We start from the raw sequence: 19,348 nt of genomic DNA, 5'->3' as shown, positions 1-19,348 counted from the left end.
TCTTGAATTGCAGAGGTTGTGTATACAACAACCGCTGCCCAAGTGTGTCACCAGTCACAGCTTTATGGGAAAGTGGCATAGACAAATTCACTGTTTAAAAATATACACTTGACATCTTGACTGGAGTTTGCCAGAAGGCACATGGGAGACTCTGAAGTCAGCTAGAAGAGGGTTTTATGGTGTGATGAGGCCTAATTTGAGCTTTTTGGTGATCAGACTAAGCCAAACACTGCACATCATCAAAAACACACCATTCATACAAGACACACGGTGATGGCAGCTTCATGCTGTGGGGATATCTCTCTGCAGCAGATCCTGAAAGGCTTGTATGAGTAGAGGGTAAAATAAATGTAGCAAAATACAGAGAAATCCTTGATGAAAACCTGAGTCTGCAAGAAACCTGCACCTTGGGAGAAGATTTGTTTTCCAGCAAGACAACAAATCCACCCATAAAAACGAAGTTACACATGAGTGGCTTATAAACAACAATGTTAATGTCCTGGAGAGTCCAGATCACAATCCAATTGAGAATTTGTGGCCGGACTTGAAAAAATGCTGTTCACTCATGATTCTTGTGCAACCTGACAGAACTTTAGAAGTTTTGCAAAGAACAATGGGGAAAAATTGCAGAGTCCACACATCTGCTAAATACTGACTTGAAGGAGATAAAATCTTTGCGATCAAATAGAGATATGTTTCAGAAAAACAAAATTAAACCCACTGTGACTCAATGTTGCATGATGGATGGAAATGTTTGACAGGCATTGTGTGTGTTTCAATAAATAAAATTAAAGCAAGACCTGTGCAAGATCTACATTCATGCTGCTGTAGAACAGACTGGAAGACCAAAATGAATAGACCAACGATAACTGCAGAGAAGACAGAAATGTAAATATAAAAGAGTGTACTGTAGACTTATCCTGTAGATAGATAGATAGATAGATAGATAGATAGATAGATAGATAGATAGATAGATAGATAGATAGATAGATAGATAGATAGATAGATAGATAGATAGATAGATAGATAGATAGATACTTGTCCCCAGAGGGTACTTTAGCTTTCTACAGAAGCTCTTTAAATACTGTGCATGGATACTTAAAAGGAAACAATAAATAATATATATATATATAAACCAGTGATTCTCAAACTGTGGGGTGGGGCCCCCCTAGGGGGGCACGAAGTAACAAAATGGAGGGGCGCAAAGAGGTGAAAAAAAGAAAGCAAGAATCGAAAATATGAAAAATACATCTATTGAAACCAAAACAAATTAACTTTAACTACATTCTGATACTAGAAAAATAAATATAGAGTTAGATAAATGTCGATAAAAGTTAAGTAGGTAAAATAAAATATGCATCTATGATATATCATTAATTAAAAAAGAACAAATTGGTATTAGTGGGCTCATTTCAAAAAAATGTTAGGGGGGCGCAATTAAAACTGTTGTGAAAATGCGGTTCGCAAATACTTAAAGGTTGAGAAACGCTAACATAAACTACAGTCTGAAGTCTGAACTCACACCAGAATGACTAAAAAGAAAGACAACTTCTGACTTGGCTGTTGCAGTGCCAGTGAGGCGTTATACAGTTACATTGCTGTTGGTATAAAGGAGCCCCAGTTGCGTTTCTAGTCACACTTTGGCTGAATAACTCAATGGCTGTAAGTACTCAGTGTTAGTGTGCCAGAGAAAGGATGTGCAGCATTGATCATAATGGTAGTAGCTTTTGTTTTAACTCTCTCCTTTGCTACCATCTCCAAAGGGTCCTAAATGCATCCTATAACTGAGCCTGCCCTTTTAATTAGCTTGCTGATTCGGTTACCAGCCAAGCACACCACAGCATAGAAAACTGCACTGGCCATCAAAGAGTTGTAGAAGATGTGAAGGATGTCACTTGCCACATTAAAGAAATGCAGACTCATAAGAATAAAGAGCCTATTCTGCACTTTCTTATATAGTTCCTATGTGTTACGAGACCAGTCCAACCTTTCAATGAAAGGACCCCCAATGTGGACCCCCAAGTTCTTGTAGTAGTGGACAACCTCTACTTTACCTCCCTGAATGGTGAACAGACATAGAGGCTATTTAAAGTGTTGCAAGTCAAAAGCCAGTTCTTTGATTTTGCTGATGTTAAGTTGCAGACTACTTTTTCTGCACCAAGAAATAAACTTCTCCACCTGACTCCTATACTCTGTCTCATCATCTTTATCAATACACCCCATTAGTGGAGAGTGATTTGAGAATTTCTGCATGTGACATGACTTGAGGTTATATTTATAGTTGGAGGTGTACAGAGTGGAGAGTAAAGGAGACAGGACTGTTCCTTGAGGTGCTCCAGTGTTCCTTGCAACCACATCAGAAACACAGTCCTTGGGAGTTAATTCAACCTACTTAATTCAGCTTTCCAGGCCCTAAAGGCCAGAGACTATACTACTAGACTGGATGTAAAGCAGAATCCAGTAATTGGCTGTAGCCATTCACTTGCAGAAGGACAAATCTGAACTGTCATTTGTTTAGGATGTTAGTGGAATCCTGACGAACTTGAAGAAAAAACAACACTGACAAAGGGAGAATGTGCAAATTCAGTGCAAATAGTGACAAAGAGCAGGATTTATAGTATTGAGACAGCAATGTGTCACCTTAATATGCAGAAGTAATTTAATTAAATTAAACAGACATTCTGTATTCATATTCAAGCCTTACTATTTTCTAAGTAATTACTAACTAATTTCCATATAGCCAAAATTAAAAAAAAAAGAAAATCAAGCTTTAATTCATGGACTGGCATTTCATTCAATGTTAGTATTTTGATTAAACAGAAGCAAATAAATCACATCCTAAAAGGACTAATATTTGAAGAAAGGCCCATAGATGAAGGCACTAAAGGCAAAGTCTTATTAAGGGTGCAGGGTCAAAACCAGAAAGCCTAAAGGTTTGTTCATAAAAAAACACAAAATGCTCTCAAAAGAAAGGAAGTCAAAATCCTGCCCGCCTTTAAATAACTACAAATCACTCATGATGTCAGTTAATTATTAAATCCAAAATCTTGGATGCTGAATGCAGTGCGCCATCATCTTAAAGAACTGCCAGAGGATGAGGTCACATGGGTGACATGGCAGCAACAGAGCTCATACCTTCTCAAAATGTTTGTGCCCAGAAAAAACAAAATAGCATACTAGGTAACAAAAACCAAAAAAATCCATCCATCCACCCATCCATCCATTTTCCAACCCGCTGAATCCGAACACAGGGTCACGGGGGTCTGCTGGAGCCAATCCCAGCCAACACAGGGCACAAGGCAGGGAACCAATCCCAGGCAGGGTGCCAACCCACCGCAGGACACACACAAACACACCCACACACCAAGCACACACTAGGGCCAATTTAGAATTGCCAATCCACCTAACCTGCATGTCTTTGGACTGTGGGAGGAAACCGGAGCGCCCGGAGGAAACCCACGCAGACACGGGGAGAACATGCAAACTCCACGCAGGGAGGACCCGGGAAGTGAACCCGGGTCCCCAGATCTCCCAACTGCGAGGCAGCAGCGCTACCCACTGCGCCACCGTGCCGCCCGAAACAAAATCTAAAGGACAAAATAAAAAAACTCAGTTCAGGATGAGAGAAAATGAATATAAAGACATAATTCAAAATACAATTAAATATAGCGGGTTGGATAATGGATGGATGGATAAACCTACAAATTCATAACAGTTAACTCCTGCCTCTTATCCTTAGGTGCCAGGATACACCCTGGGCTCAGCAACATTGCAATGACTCAAAAATGCATATTGTTACTTGATGTGAACAGAAATCCAGCAAGCAATTTGTGCGTAATTAGAAAAAAAAAACGACTTTAAAAATGCTTGGGCCAAAGACTAATCTTCATAAAATTTAAAATAACTGACACTTATTTTTTGTGCATTATTTACAATGACCTAGTAAGGCATAAGAAGGAATATACTATCAAACCTAACTACACCTTGCTCTCCTGAGTGCACTTCAAAAGAACAAACAATAAACTTTTGGGCCCTTTGCTTACCAAAACACATTCAGTGCCTCTTTCATTCATACGCATACAGAGAACACACACACACACGCACACGCACGCCGGCGCGCACACACACACTAAGCTGGGTAAATTTGCTAAGCAAAGATAAATAAGAGGTAATAAATTAACAACTCATACTGTTAGCTAAAGCCAACTTTGTGACACCCACTTGCTGTACACTTTTCCAATCTCAAACAGCCTACTCTGTTTGCAATTAACATTTCCCAGAGAAATAAATAAATAAATAAATAATTTTAAAAAATGTTCTTAAGTGAGAAGGGGAAAAAATAAAGCCAATGTGACTAAGTCTTGCTTCTGCACTTGCCAAGTGATGTTTCTCAATGCTTAGTGTTGCCAAATGATTGCAAGTCCCATTTGTTTCTGAAAGGCTGCAGGGCTTCATCACACTTAGTTGAAACTTTGACCTTCTAGAGTGAAAGGTTCATAATTTACTCTCGCCACCATTATTATTTACTACAGCACAGCCCTCCTACAAAGTCTCTTACCTGGATTAGTGATTCACTTAGCCTCTCCTCATCAACCTCCAGAATGATATTTCTGATCTCTTCATAAGGCATCCGGAAAGAACCCAGAAAAATGGCTAGAATTAATAACAAAAAGGTATAACTTTAATTTCACATTTTACAGTATTTTTGATTCTGAGAAAAAAAAAAATAGCAAGAACAGTTTAAAGAAAATATTTTTTCTTCTTGTTGTAAACACTAAAGTATATATTTCATTTTATAAAAATAGAACATTCAGCAATATATTAAAAACATATTTCTTGTTAGTTATGCATGCAATTGAATAATACAAAAAAAAAAAAAACAGGCATGTACACAAATTATGTGTAAGGCTTTTTAATTAGTACATCATGTTATTTTTTTAAACTTCAGTGGCCAATGTGCAAAGAGGCACTTTAAACTAAACATAACTGGAGCAATGGGGCTATTTTTTCTAGTTGATGAACAAGGATGGTGTCAGAGGGACTTTGTGATCAACCTCAGGTGTAAATGGCACAATGATGTAAATGTAACCAAGCACACAGAAAGAATAACAACAACTGTGACTAAATGTTTAGTACACTGCATGTACTGAACTCTCATTTTGGTACAGTTTATATTGTTGTGAATTTTAGCAGATGCTTATGATATTAGCCCAGTGTAAGGGTAGCCGAAAACTGTAATTCTGCCTTCTTACTAATCACCATGAACCGTTCCGTAAGTTTGACTCCTTAATTTTTTTTTTTCAGCTTTCTTTCATCATCAACTGGCCATATGACAATGAAAATTTACATTGGAATGAATTGATTGTTGACATTGACATCAGTTTTAATTTGTTAACCTTGATATGCGAGTCAATGTATGCAAATGTGGCAAAGTTTTGTATTTTACCCTTAATGGATTACCTGAGCTTGTATTCAGTGAAGAGAATTAAACAAAAGCAAGTTACATTGAATTCAGACTTCATGTACATCTTGCTCATACAGTATTCAATTTGCTTTTTACGTTTGTCTGTGCAGTTACATTAATCTGAATGTTACCTCCCTTATGCATGTTTATTATTTTAAACTGAAGGCAACGCTGGAAGGTGAAAAGAATATTTTCATTGCCCCTTGCTCGCTTTGCTCGCAAACCCCATTCCCCCATCACAGGCGCTACGCGCCATTGTGAAGAGGGGGGCTGAACGTACCCCAAGGAGAAGCGGCCGCTCCTCCGAAACCCCTCTGAAATGGTTATACAATGGGAAACAAATAAAGTTTTTGTTTTACCTCCTCTTTGCTCGATTAGCTGTTGGCTTGCTGCTGCTGCCGTGCTGCATGATCAGCACTTTGCTTGCCTACTACTTCCACCCCCCGGCCAGCACTACGCTCTTTTGTGAAAAGGTGGGCTAAATGCACAGCAAGGAGACGTGGTCGCTCCTCCAAAACCCCTCTAAAAAGGTGATACAATGGGAAAAAAAATAACAGTTGTTTTTTTTACCTCCTCTTTGCTCGATCAGCTGCTGGCTTGCTGTTGCTGCCGTGCCGCTTGATCTGCATTTCGTGCGGCTCTTCGAACGTTTAAAAGCCTGTACAGCACCTGTCCTTTTGTCTCACTGCCTTCTCTCTCTTGTCCCCCAGACATCCTCAAACACTATGCAATCTCTTTTCACTGTTCCATTATTTCACCAAGTAATATTTTCCATTTGTTTGCACTAATGCGATCTTTGCTCTCATTTTTTTGAGACTTTTGAATTTTCCTAGTTCCATTGTCTCTAACCTGCTCTGCATGTGTATCACGGGACTTTCTTCCAAAGGTTGTAAGTATGACGTGACTTGTCTGTCTTGCGGGACGTGAAAGTGTCTCTCTGTCTCTCTTCATAAGATCAAGTGTCGTTGCAGGAAAAAAGTCTTGCATCGTCGCAAGATTTTTTTTATAATAGAGAGATTATAATAGGAAAGCTAGAAGTCAGCTATACTACCATCAAACGCATACCTCACTGCACCTGAATAATACTGAAAGTAGAAAAAAATATTATTCCTTTCCTGCATTTAATAGAAAAAATTTTGTAAACATTTTGCAAACTGTCTTTCTCATGAACTAAGGATTAAACATTACCAGTGAAGGACCAAAAGGTCTATCATTAAAGGGAGGGTAACCAAAACTTTTGTTTGATTTTATTTTGTTTTTGCAAGTCATTTGTGAGGATTATCTGTTGGTAAATATGTAAATAAATAATTCCCACAAGTTGCCACACAATACTGTAATAGCAATAATTGTATTCAAGTAATAGTAAACTTTGTGAATTTGTTAGGAAGTGATCCATCCATTAATTTTTTGTTGCCATTTATTCCAATTCAGGGCCGTGCAGACATTACCCTCAGATGAGGTTCCAGTTCATTGTCAATAGTGGGTCATTGTAGAACTACCAATTAGATTAAAACACACATTCTTTGGAATTGGGTGGTGAACCTGAGTAATGAGGAAAACAAAACACTCACATGAGGGCAGCAGCTGGGCTCAAATTCAGATTTAGCCTCCTAGTGCTGTGAGGCAGCAGTTCTTACCAGTGTGCTATCACGCCAACTACTACAACTAGGATACCCATACTAGGCACAGCTTTAACACCTTAACAGTTTACAGTACATTTTTCCGTTTTATTAAATGTGATACACATTTACAAGTAAAGCTTTCCATAGGAAGCACAGCAGCATTTTAGTGCAGAAGAAAAGCACTTGGGATATTTTCCTTCCTTGAACCCGTCACATTAATTTATCCTCACACTATGAAATTAAGGGGCAGACAGAATTTCACATGTAATGGTGCTTAACTTTCACCTGAGAGTACACTGCTGAAGAATCACACACCAAATTTCATATGGCACAATCTTAACATCTCAGGAAGACCATGAGTCACGCTCTTTCATCTAAGGTCAAGCCATTAAAGAGTAATTGGCCTTAAAAAACTAAGCCCTTTCAAGTGATTTAAAATGCCCTCTGTGCAACCCTCAGGAGAGAGCTACATGTTTACTTACAAGTTCATAATTTAACTCAAAGGGACTCCTTTGCTAAAGGCATGGAAGAAAGACTAAGGTCATGAAATAGGAAAAGAAAAAAAAACTTGAATGAAACTTCATAATAAGACGATATAAAGTACTTCAGAAATAATGGAGAACTTTTACTCCCTTTTCCTATTTTTGAAACACATTAAAAATACATACAAATCTCCAAAAAGATGTCATAGTGGTAAGCACAATGTAAGTCGCAGACTGCTTGGACCGAGTTGCTGGGGATGTCAGATTACATGACTGATTCAAAGAAGAGTTCCACACCAGCCTTAGAGGGCCTAGAAAAATCATGTCATGTGAAAAGACCTTTAGACTTTTGTTTGGTCCCTAAATCCAGCAATAAAACGTCTTCAATGGCCTTACTAACAGTACAGCCTGTTAAGACCAATGGACGCTGACACTTGCTCCTGCAGGCCACTGGTTTGCTTTGAACATCCATCATTCAAGGTTTGCTTCAAGTGTTTTGCCCTGGCAGTGGTCTTACTCCTCTACCATTCCTAATAAATTTCAATGTACCTACATCTGCTCCTTTGGCTCTGATTAATCAGATTACTAGGACAGCATTTTTTCACTTAAGAAATATAGAAAAAAATTTGACCCCTTGTAACACTGCAAGATGCTGAAAAATTAGTTTACGCTTTTGTTTTCAGTCGGCTAGATTACTATAACGTACTTCTCTCAGGACTACCCAAAAAAGACATCAATCGGATGTAACTAGTGCAGAATGCAGCTGCCAGAATCTTAGCTAGGAAAAGAAAATTTGAGCACATTTCTCCAGTTTTGATGTCACTACACTAGTTACCTGTGCCAGTTAAAATTGACTTTAAAATACTGCTTATGGATTAAAAAGCCTTAAATAATCTCGCTCCATCCTATATTTCAGAATGCCTTGCACCTTACACTCCAAATCTTAAGCTTAGATCTTCAAATGAGTGTCTGCTTAGAATTCCAAGAGCTAAACTTAAAAGAAGTGGTGAGGCGGCCTTCTGCTGTTATGTACCTAAAATCTGGAATAGATTACCAATAGAAATTCACCAGGCTAATACGGCAAAGCACTTAAAGAAACTGCTAAAAACTCATTATTTTTACATAGCTTTCTCATAGCTTCAATTTAGTGTAACCCTGATATTCTGTATATACATTGAATTATCACTTTTTTTCATGGCTCTGCAATAAGTACTAACCCCAACTATCTCTGCTGTTCTTTTTCTGGTTTTCTGTGGTGGTGATCTGCGCCACCACCACCTGATCAAACCACCCTGCTATCCCTACATTGATGGATTAAAGGTCAGAGGTCCACATGACCGTCATCATCAAGTTCTTCCATGTGAAGCCTGAAAACCATGAGGACTGATTGAGATCATTTATGTTAGGTAAAATACCCTGTGAAGGCTGGGTGGTCTTGTGGCCTCGGAACTCCTGCAGATTTTGTTTTTTTTTTTCTGTCCTCCCGGCCATCAGACCTTACTGTATTCTTTGTTATTTAGTATTGCCTAATCCATCCATCCATTTTCCAACCCGCTGAATCCGAACTCAGGGTCACGGGGGTCTGCTGGAGCCAATCCCAGCCAACACAGGGCACAAGGCAGGAACCAATCCCAGGCAGGGTGCCAACCCACCGCAGAACACACACAAACACACCCACACACCAAGCACACACTAAGGCCAATTTAGAATCGCCAATCCACCTAACCTGCACGTCTTTGGACTGTGGGAGGAAACCGGAGCGCCCGGAGGAAACCCACACAGACACGGGGAGAACATGCAAACTCCACGTAGCGAACCCAGGTCTCCTAACTGCAAGGCAGCAGCGCTACCACTGTGCCACCGTGCCGCCCTTGCCTAATCTTATTTTTATATTTTCTTTCTTTATTATGTAAAGCACTTTGAGCTACATCATTTGTATGAAAATATGCTATATCAATAAATGTTGTTGTTGCTGTTATTAGTCAAAGAAACATTGTGCAGGGTTGTTCAACATTAGTCCAAACCAGTGGTTTCCAAACTCAGTCCTGGGCCCCCCTGGCTGCAGGTTTTGTTCCAACCAACTTCTGTTTTTCATTGGACTCTTAGCCTAATTAAGTGAGTCACTATGTCCCAGTTTCTGTGTTTTGGAGTCAATGTAGAAATTACAAAACTAAGTTAAGTAGATTTATATTAAAATGTAATGCCAGTTGTATGGGGAATATGTAGTTTTTTTAAGTTGTAAACAGTATTTTCAACCTGATTTTCATTCTGCTTTTCGAAGTGTTCTGGTTATTTAATTGATTATTTACTAATTAGCGGGTCTGACACTGAAGTCGTTGCAGCTTTCATCATCCTGGGTGTCTGCTATACTGGTTGTTAATTGCTCCTTTCATTTAACCCTAATAGTGACAAACTACACAGGAAAAGTGGAAAATAATAGGAAAACAACAAAAGAGAGTTAAGCATTTATAATCTTTAGAAAAAAAATAGATATTTCTAAATGTCTTATAAATGTAAAATCCATACAGTTGTGTTTTTCTGAATGCAGAATAAGAGAAGAATAAAAAATACCAGCTAATTAAATGAGGTCAGTTGTTATCGATTATTATCACCGATTGTGAATCTGGTTGGAACAAAAACCTGTAGCCACAGTGGGTCCCCAGGACCAAGTTTGGGAACCACTGGTCCAAGCAGTGAATCAAAAATATTGAACTCTAAAGATGCTGGCTTTGTATTTATAACTTGATTTCTGTCTGGAATTGACTACAGTGCAAATGACACAATAATGAAACATCCACTGGATCTTTAATTTAAAACTGTCAGCCAGTGTTCTTGAATCTCATACATTAGTGAACGGGTGTTGTTTTAACTTGGGTTAAGGTTAGGGACCTTTAGTTACTATCTGAGTGGCCTTGTTCAGTTCAAGACCAAGCAAAAATAAAAAGAAAACAACAAATAGCTCTTCATTACACAAACACATGAATTAGGGTGGTGCATCAATCTTACTTTTTATATAAAACTATTAACAATATACCTAAGGTGCTATATGGAGTAAATGAGGTTTTTAGTACATTACCAAATGATCATACCAATCAATGCAATAAGAATCAGCGCAGCATGTGGACACAATAAAGCACTGCAATCAAAAATAGCAGGAGAATGCACATGGCAAGTCAATCTATCTTGAATTTATACTGTGGCCATTACAGAGCTATTCACTTTTTTGGCCAAACAAACTTTAAAGTATTAATAGTGCTCCTCCAAATATGAAAAATACATCTCCCTTTAGAGAAGCTCCTGGACATAGCCCCCATTCCGTTTAAAATACCCCTGGCAGTAACTAATCCTCTAAAGCAAGTCTTTTGGTGACATCTCACAAATTCTCACCAAACTATAGAGACTGCAATTACTGTAAAACCAAACAAGTGTTGTCATAAATCCACTGGAAAATTGCTCTTATGAGCCACAAACATTGTTTAGCAGCCAGTGCTAAGTGGACACCCACTGTTAACCCATCCGGCCAAGCACTCCCTGCAAGTCACTAACTGTAGCCCTTTGAATTACAAACAAGCTCTTTCATCTCAATGAGCAATTAAAGGAGACTCCCGGATTCAGTGTACAGTGTTAGTTTGGCTCTCTCCCAGCTTGGCACTCCCAGGAAAGCCTGCACTACTAAACTGAACTCCACACCTACTTGCTCAAAGGGTAATATATTTTTCCTTGGCCTACCACTTTTAAAGACATTCTTATTTTTAAACAGAAAATCACAATATGGGGACTGTCGACATCTTCTGGGCTGGATATCATAACACACCTAAATAGTGAGTCACTACCAACTGAATTTGGAATAAAGGAGCCTCCTTCTCCACATCTATATGGTTTATTCTACATACAGCCTGGACCTCAGAGGGACAAAAAGGCAGAACCTTTAAAATCTGCACCTGAGAGTAACTGGCAGACTTGTATGATCTGTGAGTTACAGAATGGTGTTGGTTTCTCTCCTTGTACATTAGAGTATTCTGACATCCACTGACATTTTTGTTCATCTCCTTTCAGAAAGAGATTAGTTTATATTTTAGGGGAAAAAAGAAGCTACCAGATTTTTAGAGAATTAGTCATATTTTGCACAACCTGGGGTGCTAAAGGAGACTAATCTGCTCATTTACTTCTGAGATTTGTTAGCTTTTCCCGTAACTTTTGTGTATTGTGCTGTAATCACGGCAGGGGGACACCCAGTGAGACATCAATTGCATTTTTAACCTCTTTGCATTTCAAACAGAAATGTAATTAAGCTATTTAATAGCTGAAACTTTAAAAATATTACATTTTTTGGAATCTGATTTTTTCTACTTCCTGCCTGGCTAATGCAACTGCTATTCTATATGACATTCTTAAATATACTTTAGACAGAGTCATAACAATAAAAACATACATGCTCTTGGCATTTTTTCAAAGAGCATAATAACATTTTTTGTGATTAAATGAACTCTGGACAGCAAATCAGTCTTTATTTAACTTGGCGAACTTCATTCCAATGGGGTTTGGGAAAAGACAGCTATAATTTCCAATAAAAACAGAACAAAATAACGATACTATTAAGACATGCAGCTGTAGACCAGACTAGGCCACAAGAGACAAAACCCGCCCTAACCAAGATGCCTTGATTTAATTTGGTACTAAAGCCTGATTTATTTTCCTCATTAGCTCATCCAAATTAACTAAGCCTTTGGATGAAATTACTTAGAGTGAAGGCTTTTACATTCATTGTTTCAGTAGAGGAACTCTCCACCCCCTCACCAAAGCAGACAAAGAAAATCTGCTTTTACAGCAAATCCTTCTTAAACTGTAAAAAATTGGGCAATGATATTTCATATTAAGTGGTTGTGTTTCAAAGAGCCAAAGCCACACACAGGCAGCTTTAGGGTCTAAGATGATAGTCCCATCTGTCTTGTCTTATGCAAAGAAAATGCATAAATGCCTTGCTGACCTCTTACTGTAACTGTATACAGTATATGATCAGCTCAAATAAAGTATATGCTTATTTATATTAACAAATAAAACAGTCTTTAAAGTGTTCTTTTTTCATGTCATATTTGCTAGTCAGAAAGGAAGTAAAGATAGACTGATGTCAGATACTATATGCAAATAGAATGTTGCTGCAATGCAAGATAACTTCATTAAAGCAAATTTCAAAACTTTTGACAGCTACTAAAAAGGCAAAAGATCCAGCCAATTTGTGTAGAACACTAGAAAACTGTTTGACAAGAACGGGGCATTCAGCCCCACCAATCCTATACACCTAACTCCTCCAAAACAACATTAAGTCAAGTTTTGAATATTCCATGAAGTTATAGATCTCAATGTGAGGAAGACAAAAATAAAAACAAACTCCCTAATGTTTGTACAAAATATACCTTTAAACAGTTCACAACTTTGCCCCCATGTTCTTCTAGAACTCTTTTTAAAGTAAAAGTTCTGAATGTACTAATTCCTTTCATAATTTAAAACTCTTTACTCATGTCTCCTCTTAAGCTCTGTTTGCTTAAAGTGAAAAGGTTTTATGAGGAAAAAGTCTTTCTTCATAATTCATCCCCTGCTGTCCTGGAATCAGACTAGTTGCTCAGCTCTGGATTTTTTCTAGCACTGCTATGTCCCTTTTTTTGCAGCCTGGAATACCTGAATACAGGACTCTACATATGGCCTCAGGAGTGCGCTATAAAGCTTAAACATAACCTCCTTTGACTTGTGCTCTACACATTGTACTATATAACATGACATTGTGCTAGCCGTCTTAATGGCTTCTGAATACAGGTTGGAACTCCCATTATACTGACCTAACATTTTTACTTCCCATGTGCAATGCTTTACATTTCCATCCATCCATTATCCAACCTGCTATATCCTAACTACAGGGTCACGGGGGGTCTGCTGGAGCCAATCCCAGCCCACCGCAGGGCGCACACATACACACCAAGCACACACTAGGGACAATTTAGGATCACCAATGCACCTAACCTGCATGTCTTTGGACTGTGGGAGGAAACCAGAGCATCTGGAGGAAACCCACGCAGACATGGGGAGAACATGCAAACTCCATGCAGGGAGGACCAGGGAAGTGAACCCAGGTCTCCTAACTGCAAGGCAGCAGCGCTACCACTGCGCCACCACACCACCCTACTTTAGATTTACTTACATTAAATTTCATCTTGCACAAATCTGCCCATGTATGCTCTCCAAGTCCCTCTGCAGTGATGCAATGGATTCTGGATTATCTGAGAATTTTCCCAGCTTGGCATCATTTGCAAATTTAACCAGCATGTTGTTTATATTCCTATCCAGATAATTTATTTACTGTATATTAAAAATAGCAGAAGCCCTACAACTGACCCTTGAGGAACACCACTCTTAACACCATCCAATTCTGAAAAGGTTCCTGGAATCATCACCCTCTGCTTTCTGCGTTTTAGAGAATTTTTGACCCATCTACTCACACAGTTTGATGCCCAACCTCTCATGTTGGACCTTATGAAATGCCTTCTGAAAATCAGAATAAATATCATATGCACCTCTCTGATCGTATCTTTTTGTTGCCTCCTCACAGAATTCTAGCATATTAGAGAAACACAACCTTCCCTGTTGGAACCCATGCTGACTGCTCCCTAAGACTACTGTTCTTGCCATGTGTTGCTCAATCTTCTCCTTAAGAATCCCTTCCATTAATTTTCCTGTGGTGCATGTTAAGATTATTGACCTATGGGTACTTGGATCTGAACAATCACCCTTTTTATACAGTTAAATAATATTTGCTATTTTCTAGCCATTAGACATTTCCCCAGTGTGCAGTGACTTTGTAAAAATATGCAAAGGTTTATATACAGTATGTACTCTCTAACCTCTTTAAGTACTTGAGGATAGAAATTGTTGAGTCCTGGGCCCAGTTGTTCAAAAGTAATCCAATGGGATTTGGGATAACAATTGTGCATCTTGTTTTGCAATGTGCACAGTTGAAGCCTGCCTGCTCAGGTGTGTTTGCAACTGGAAAAGGGGTCATCAGCCATGGTAAGAGTGGATAAGCACTGTCTCCCAATATTATGCCATTTGGTCAGTTGGACTGGAGCTTTCTGTGTAGTGTGCTCTCCCTCAGGATACGTGCATCATGGACAGACCCTGGCCACTTGACAACACAGTTTGTGATGATGAGGTCAGCGTTGGCCAGAAGTTGGACATTGATGCTGTGCCTCCCTTTTCGGTTCACATACTGCCACTCCATTTCATGAGGCGCTTGAATATGCACATAAGTACAGTCAATAACACCAATAGTATTAGGCATGTTCCCCAAAAGAAAGAAACTTCGCTTAGTTTGCGCCATCTGGTCATCCTTGGGAAATGAAACAAATTCATTGACCAGACTGGCCAAGTCAACTGTGACAGCTTTCACCACATTACTAACAGTTGATTTGTCCACTCCCATATTGTCACAAACAACCTGGTAGAAAGTCCCAGAGGCATAAAAGCGCAGTGCAATTAGGCACTGTTCCTCCACAGACAGAGCATGACTCCTTTTGGTTTTGTGCTGTAACTTTGGCCTGACAAGGTCTGCAATGTACTTGATATCATCCCTCCCAAAGCGAAAACGGGCATACAGTTCCTCTGTAGTGTATTGCGCAAGTGGTTTGGCATGCTCAGCATACATTCTTTCATGGTATTTTCTCCTTCCCAACCTGTGGTAGCGATGAACAAGACCTGCCATGCCTCTGTAAACCTATAACCGAGGTGTGTAAGAAATTGGTGATTTTATTTGGTCACACACCAATTAAGCAACAACGAGCTGACTGGTTTGTCATGTGTTGAATCACCCCAATCAAGCACAGGGCCTATAAAATCAGTGTTAGCTACACAAAAGAGATGGAACCATGCATTTATAATGTTCCTTGTTCCACCCATTGACGGCAGGCACTTATAGCATGTCCGCGATCTTTTCGGATTCGCTTTTACGGCGAACTGCTACAGTGCTGGGAGACTGCGATTGCTTTGGGATGCTCTTCCGCGTGTCATCCCGTTGGGTGGAATCCAACAAGAGTTTAGAAACTCACTCACACCAGCCATGATTCTTTTCAAAGGTAAAGTGCAGGTTACTTTATGTATTTTTACTTTATATTTTGTATTAATCATTTTTATATGAATAGTTTTGGGTTGTGGAACGAATCATCTGAGTTTCCATTATTTCTTATGGGGAAACAGTAGAAGTGCCTTGGACTACGAGCATGTTTCCGGAACGAATTATGTTCACAAACCGAGGTTCCACTGTACTTGAAACCATCTGAGGGTGGTCTTTAACCTCCAACATATCATAATAACTTTTTACTAGCAAGGTTTTGGGGTGGATTCACTGTCACTGTAGATATATATATTGTTGTTGTTATGGCATATGTAATGCCATGATTTGAAGGTTTCTGGCATTATAGTTTTCATTGATTTCCTGGCTTTGACTCCTACATATTTTTTTGACTTAATGATTTTTCTCTTCTGTTCTCATGGTATATTTCATACATTTTTTTCACCATGTCAGTATATACCTTGGGCAAAATGACTATAATTCCATGACTGACTTCAATCTAATTTTTAATGAATTAATTAACTGATTTATTGAAATACATTTATTTATTTCCCCAATGTACTGTCCAACATGGGTTTATTATTTAGAAAAGAAAAAAGGCATCCTGTGCTCCTATGTATTCCTATAGATAGAATGAAACAAATAAGACTAAGATCGAGCCAACATTATAAAAGACCATTTACTCTTTTTTTAGTCATCAGTACAATTAGCCCCTTTTTGGCACATTATTTCTTACTTTATAATAATAAAATGATCTCACAACCATCACTACCGCTAATAAAAATGTTAATGATGTATTTAAACCTGTATATAACTTATACCCATACAGACAAAACAGTATTGTATTAAATAAGCAAATTTCCACTTTTAATATATCTGGAGAAAGCAAATCATTTCAAACACAATAAGCATCTAATCAATTTATTAATAAGTAAGATACTGATGTAATAAGCACTGTACATACCACACTGAACAGAAAAAGTGGATGGAGGATTTGGATAAGAGAATCAAAAATGAAGTATCTACTTTTAAGAACTGTGACTGGGAGGAATGCGTCATGCATATTGTCGAGTTGCTGCTCATACAGTATGTAACTCAGTATGAGAATTATAGGGCAACATATTTCAGTAATAACAAAACAAGGAAAATGAATGGACTGTGTAATGCTCATCTAATTCATTATTTGTAAAGTATGCAGGACTTTATGTTCAGTTAAGTAAAACAAAACATGACAACAGATTAAAAGATTATACCTACTTTCTAAAACTATTTCTTTGAATTTCTAGTTAACCTGAAATTGATACAAAAGGGGTATACCACGTACTCTCAAAAGCAAAGAGCGATTATAATTTGGAGTCCTCTGTTCCAAGACATATTCATAAACATTTTAGAACAGCAGTTTTAATCTAATTTCTTCAAGAGCAATTTCCGAGTTTCATTTGCACTCCTACGGAGTACTTATTTTCTTGTTATCGTAATTCAAATGCACATTCTCAATCTTCATCTGTATCAGACAGTTACAAAATTACACCGGTGCAAATTATTAAAAGAAATAACTTTACAGCCTTAAGGTAATATAAAAAACAGAAGGCTTGAATGTTCTGCAGGACTAGAAGGCAAATACAATAGCTTTCAGGGGCTTAATACTGTTTGTTTTTTCATTCTTCTGAAATATTCTAAGATGGCAAGAAATGTATCAAGCTGTTGGCAGATACCTGATAATAAGAATTAAGGAAAAAACATATCCATTCGTTTGAAAAGACAAATGGAGAGAGATGTGATTAAAAAGCCTGTATCATCTATAGGACAATGTGGAATAATTATTTCCAAATGTTCCGTGAACAGAACAGTACACAAAGCTTGTAACTTTAAGGAGAAACCAACCAAAAACACGAGTACGAGCCAATAGTCCCACCTATTTAGTATTCATGAAGAAATGTAATTAGAGAAAACCATAGCAAGAAACTACAAGGTGAGCCTTTCAACATATGCACCTTTTGATGTTTCTAATGATTAGAGCACAAATTGGGTTGCTCAGTGTCCTCTTATTCTTAATTTAAAAAAAACTCTTTTAAGACTTAGACACTTGCAGGCAGTCAACTGAAAGTTATGGAAGAAGTTAATTTGAGGGTGAAGGGTATTGTTAAAATTCATGAACCTTCACTTGACAACATTACATATGCATGTCTCTAAATAAAAATGGTCTGAAACACTAATGAGAATCACAGTGACAAATAAAGCATGATTATAAATCCATAATGAGGAAGACACTATTCTGGCAGTAATATATGCCAAATAAAAACACTAATAAATAAGTATGCGGTGAACAGGAAAAGGATAAACAAATCAGCTTAAGTAAATAAAGGAACATTGTTAAAAGCACTTTTCATAGACTGCAAATGTACTTCATTTTGATAAATGACTAATGATGTGACTAATATTTTATATTTACATAGCCTACTGAACATGCTGACAGAGTTCCCTTCCTTGCACTAGCCGCTGCTGACTGTAACTCTTACACCACTGAAACCCTCACCTGGAAAAGCATTGGAGAAAACTGACAGATAATAAATAATAATAACATCTAAATTACTTTTACAATATACACACAATAATATAAATTACACTATATCCAAATGCCCCTAATTTCTTTGACTTCTCTCACTTTTACTCTAAACTCAACCTGCCCAGAAATTTACACAGCAACAATAAAACACAGAGATAGACTTTATCACAAACATTAATATAACTTTGTGGTTTTAAAACCTTTTCTAACAACACTGGTACAGGGCCAAAATAATCTCATTATGGTCCAAACAAAACACGTGGCTGTGACTATGTTACTAAAAAAAAAACGACAAACCTAAAAATGACATCAGATACAGTTATGAAACTTCTCTGATTTCTGTCATGTTTCAGCCAGGGCTCCATTCCAGGCTGGGGTTCAAAGTCTTACTTCATGGATTTTTGGGCCATTCATTTATGTTACTCTTGCATTTGTTGATTATAGGCATTATTCTTTGTTTTTGATATTGTTTTTAAGCTGCCTGTGTTATATCCCATGTGTTTTGAGGGTGGTCCCCCAAGAGGCAGGGCCACCGGCCAATCAGCACCAGGAAGTGCCCTCAACCTTATAAATCCAGAGGATCATCTACAGTTCCTGGTGATTCATTTTGAACATGCCAGGGAGTGGGTGTGTGTACTTGTGTGTGTGTGTGTGTGTGTGTGTGTGTGTGCGCGTGTGTGTGCGTGTGTGTGTGTGTGTGTGGTTTTATTTTTGTCAATTCCTTGATTTTTTCTACTGAGACCTGTTTGATTTGAATTGTTTTGTATCATGGGCAATACCATTTTCATTTATTGTGATGCATGCATCTTTTATTTTATAAATATTCAGTACTTCTCATTATTAATATTATTATATTAATTATTCCCATTATTATTATTATTATTATAAATATTCAGTGCTTCCATTATTACTTGCAGGTTTGATGGTTAAATCCCCCTCTAATAGGCATTTTTAGAACTGCTTTGGGAAAGTATTGGGATTTACATTCTTTGGGTACATACAAATAAAACAAACTACATGCCATCACCTTCAATCATTGTAAAGACAAACACAATTTTTTGCTTTGTATTAGATGCCCACAATGGCTACAGAAGGAAT

General features: G+C 38.0%; 1 protein-coding gene across 6 annotated transcripts in view; it reads right to left on the bottom strand.

The window, feature by feature from the left end:
* The window catches only part of diaph2 (diaphanous-related formin 2), a 1,308,662-nt gene that overhangs the window by 578,229 nt on the left and 711,085 nt on the right, over positions 1–19,348 (bottom strand). For all 6 annotated transcript variants that reach the window (XM_028815924.2, XM_051935345.1, XM_051935346.1 and 3 more), the window contains one exon: positions 4,559–4,653. In XM_028815924.2, coding sequence (XP_028671757.2) covers positions 4,559–4,653 — 95 coding nt within the window. The remainder of the gene's footprint in view (positions 1–4,558; positions 4,654–19,348) is intronic.

The sequence above is a fragment of the Erpetoichthys calabaricus genome, chromosome 12 (genome assembly GCF_900747795.2).
Source record: "Erpetoichthys calabaricus chromosome 12, fErpCal1.3, whole genome shotgun sequence".
Classification (NCBI taxonomy): domain Eukaryota; kingdom Metazoa; phylum Chordata; class Cladistia; order Polypteriformes; family Polypteridae; genus Erpetoichthys; species Erpetoichthys calabaricus.
The sequence above is the reverse complement of the archived record's forward strand: the minus strand, read 5'-3'. Positions and strand labels throughout refer to the sequence as shown.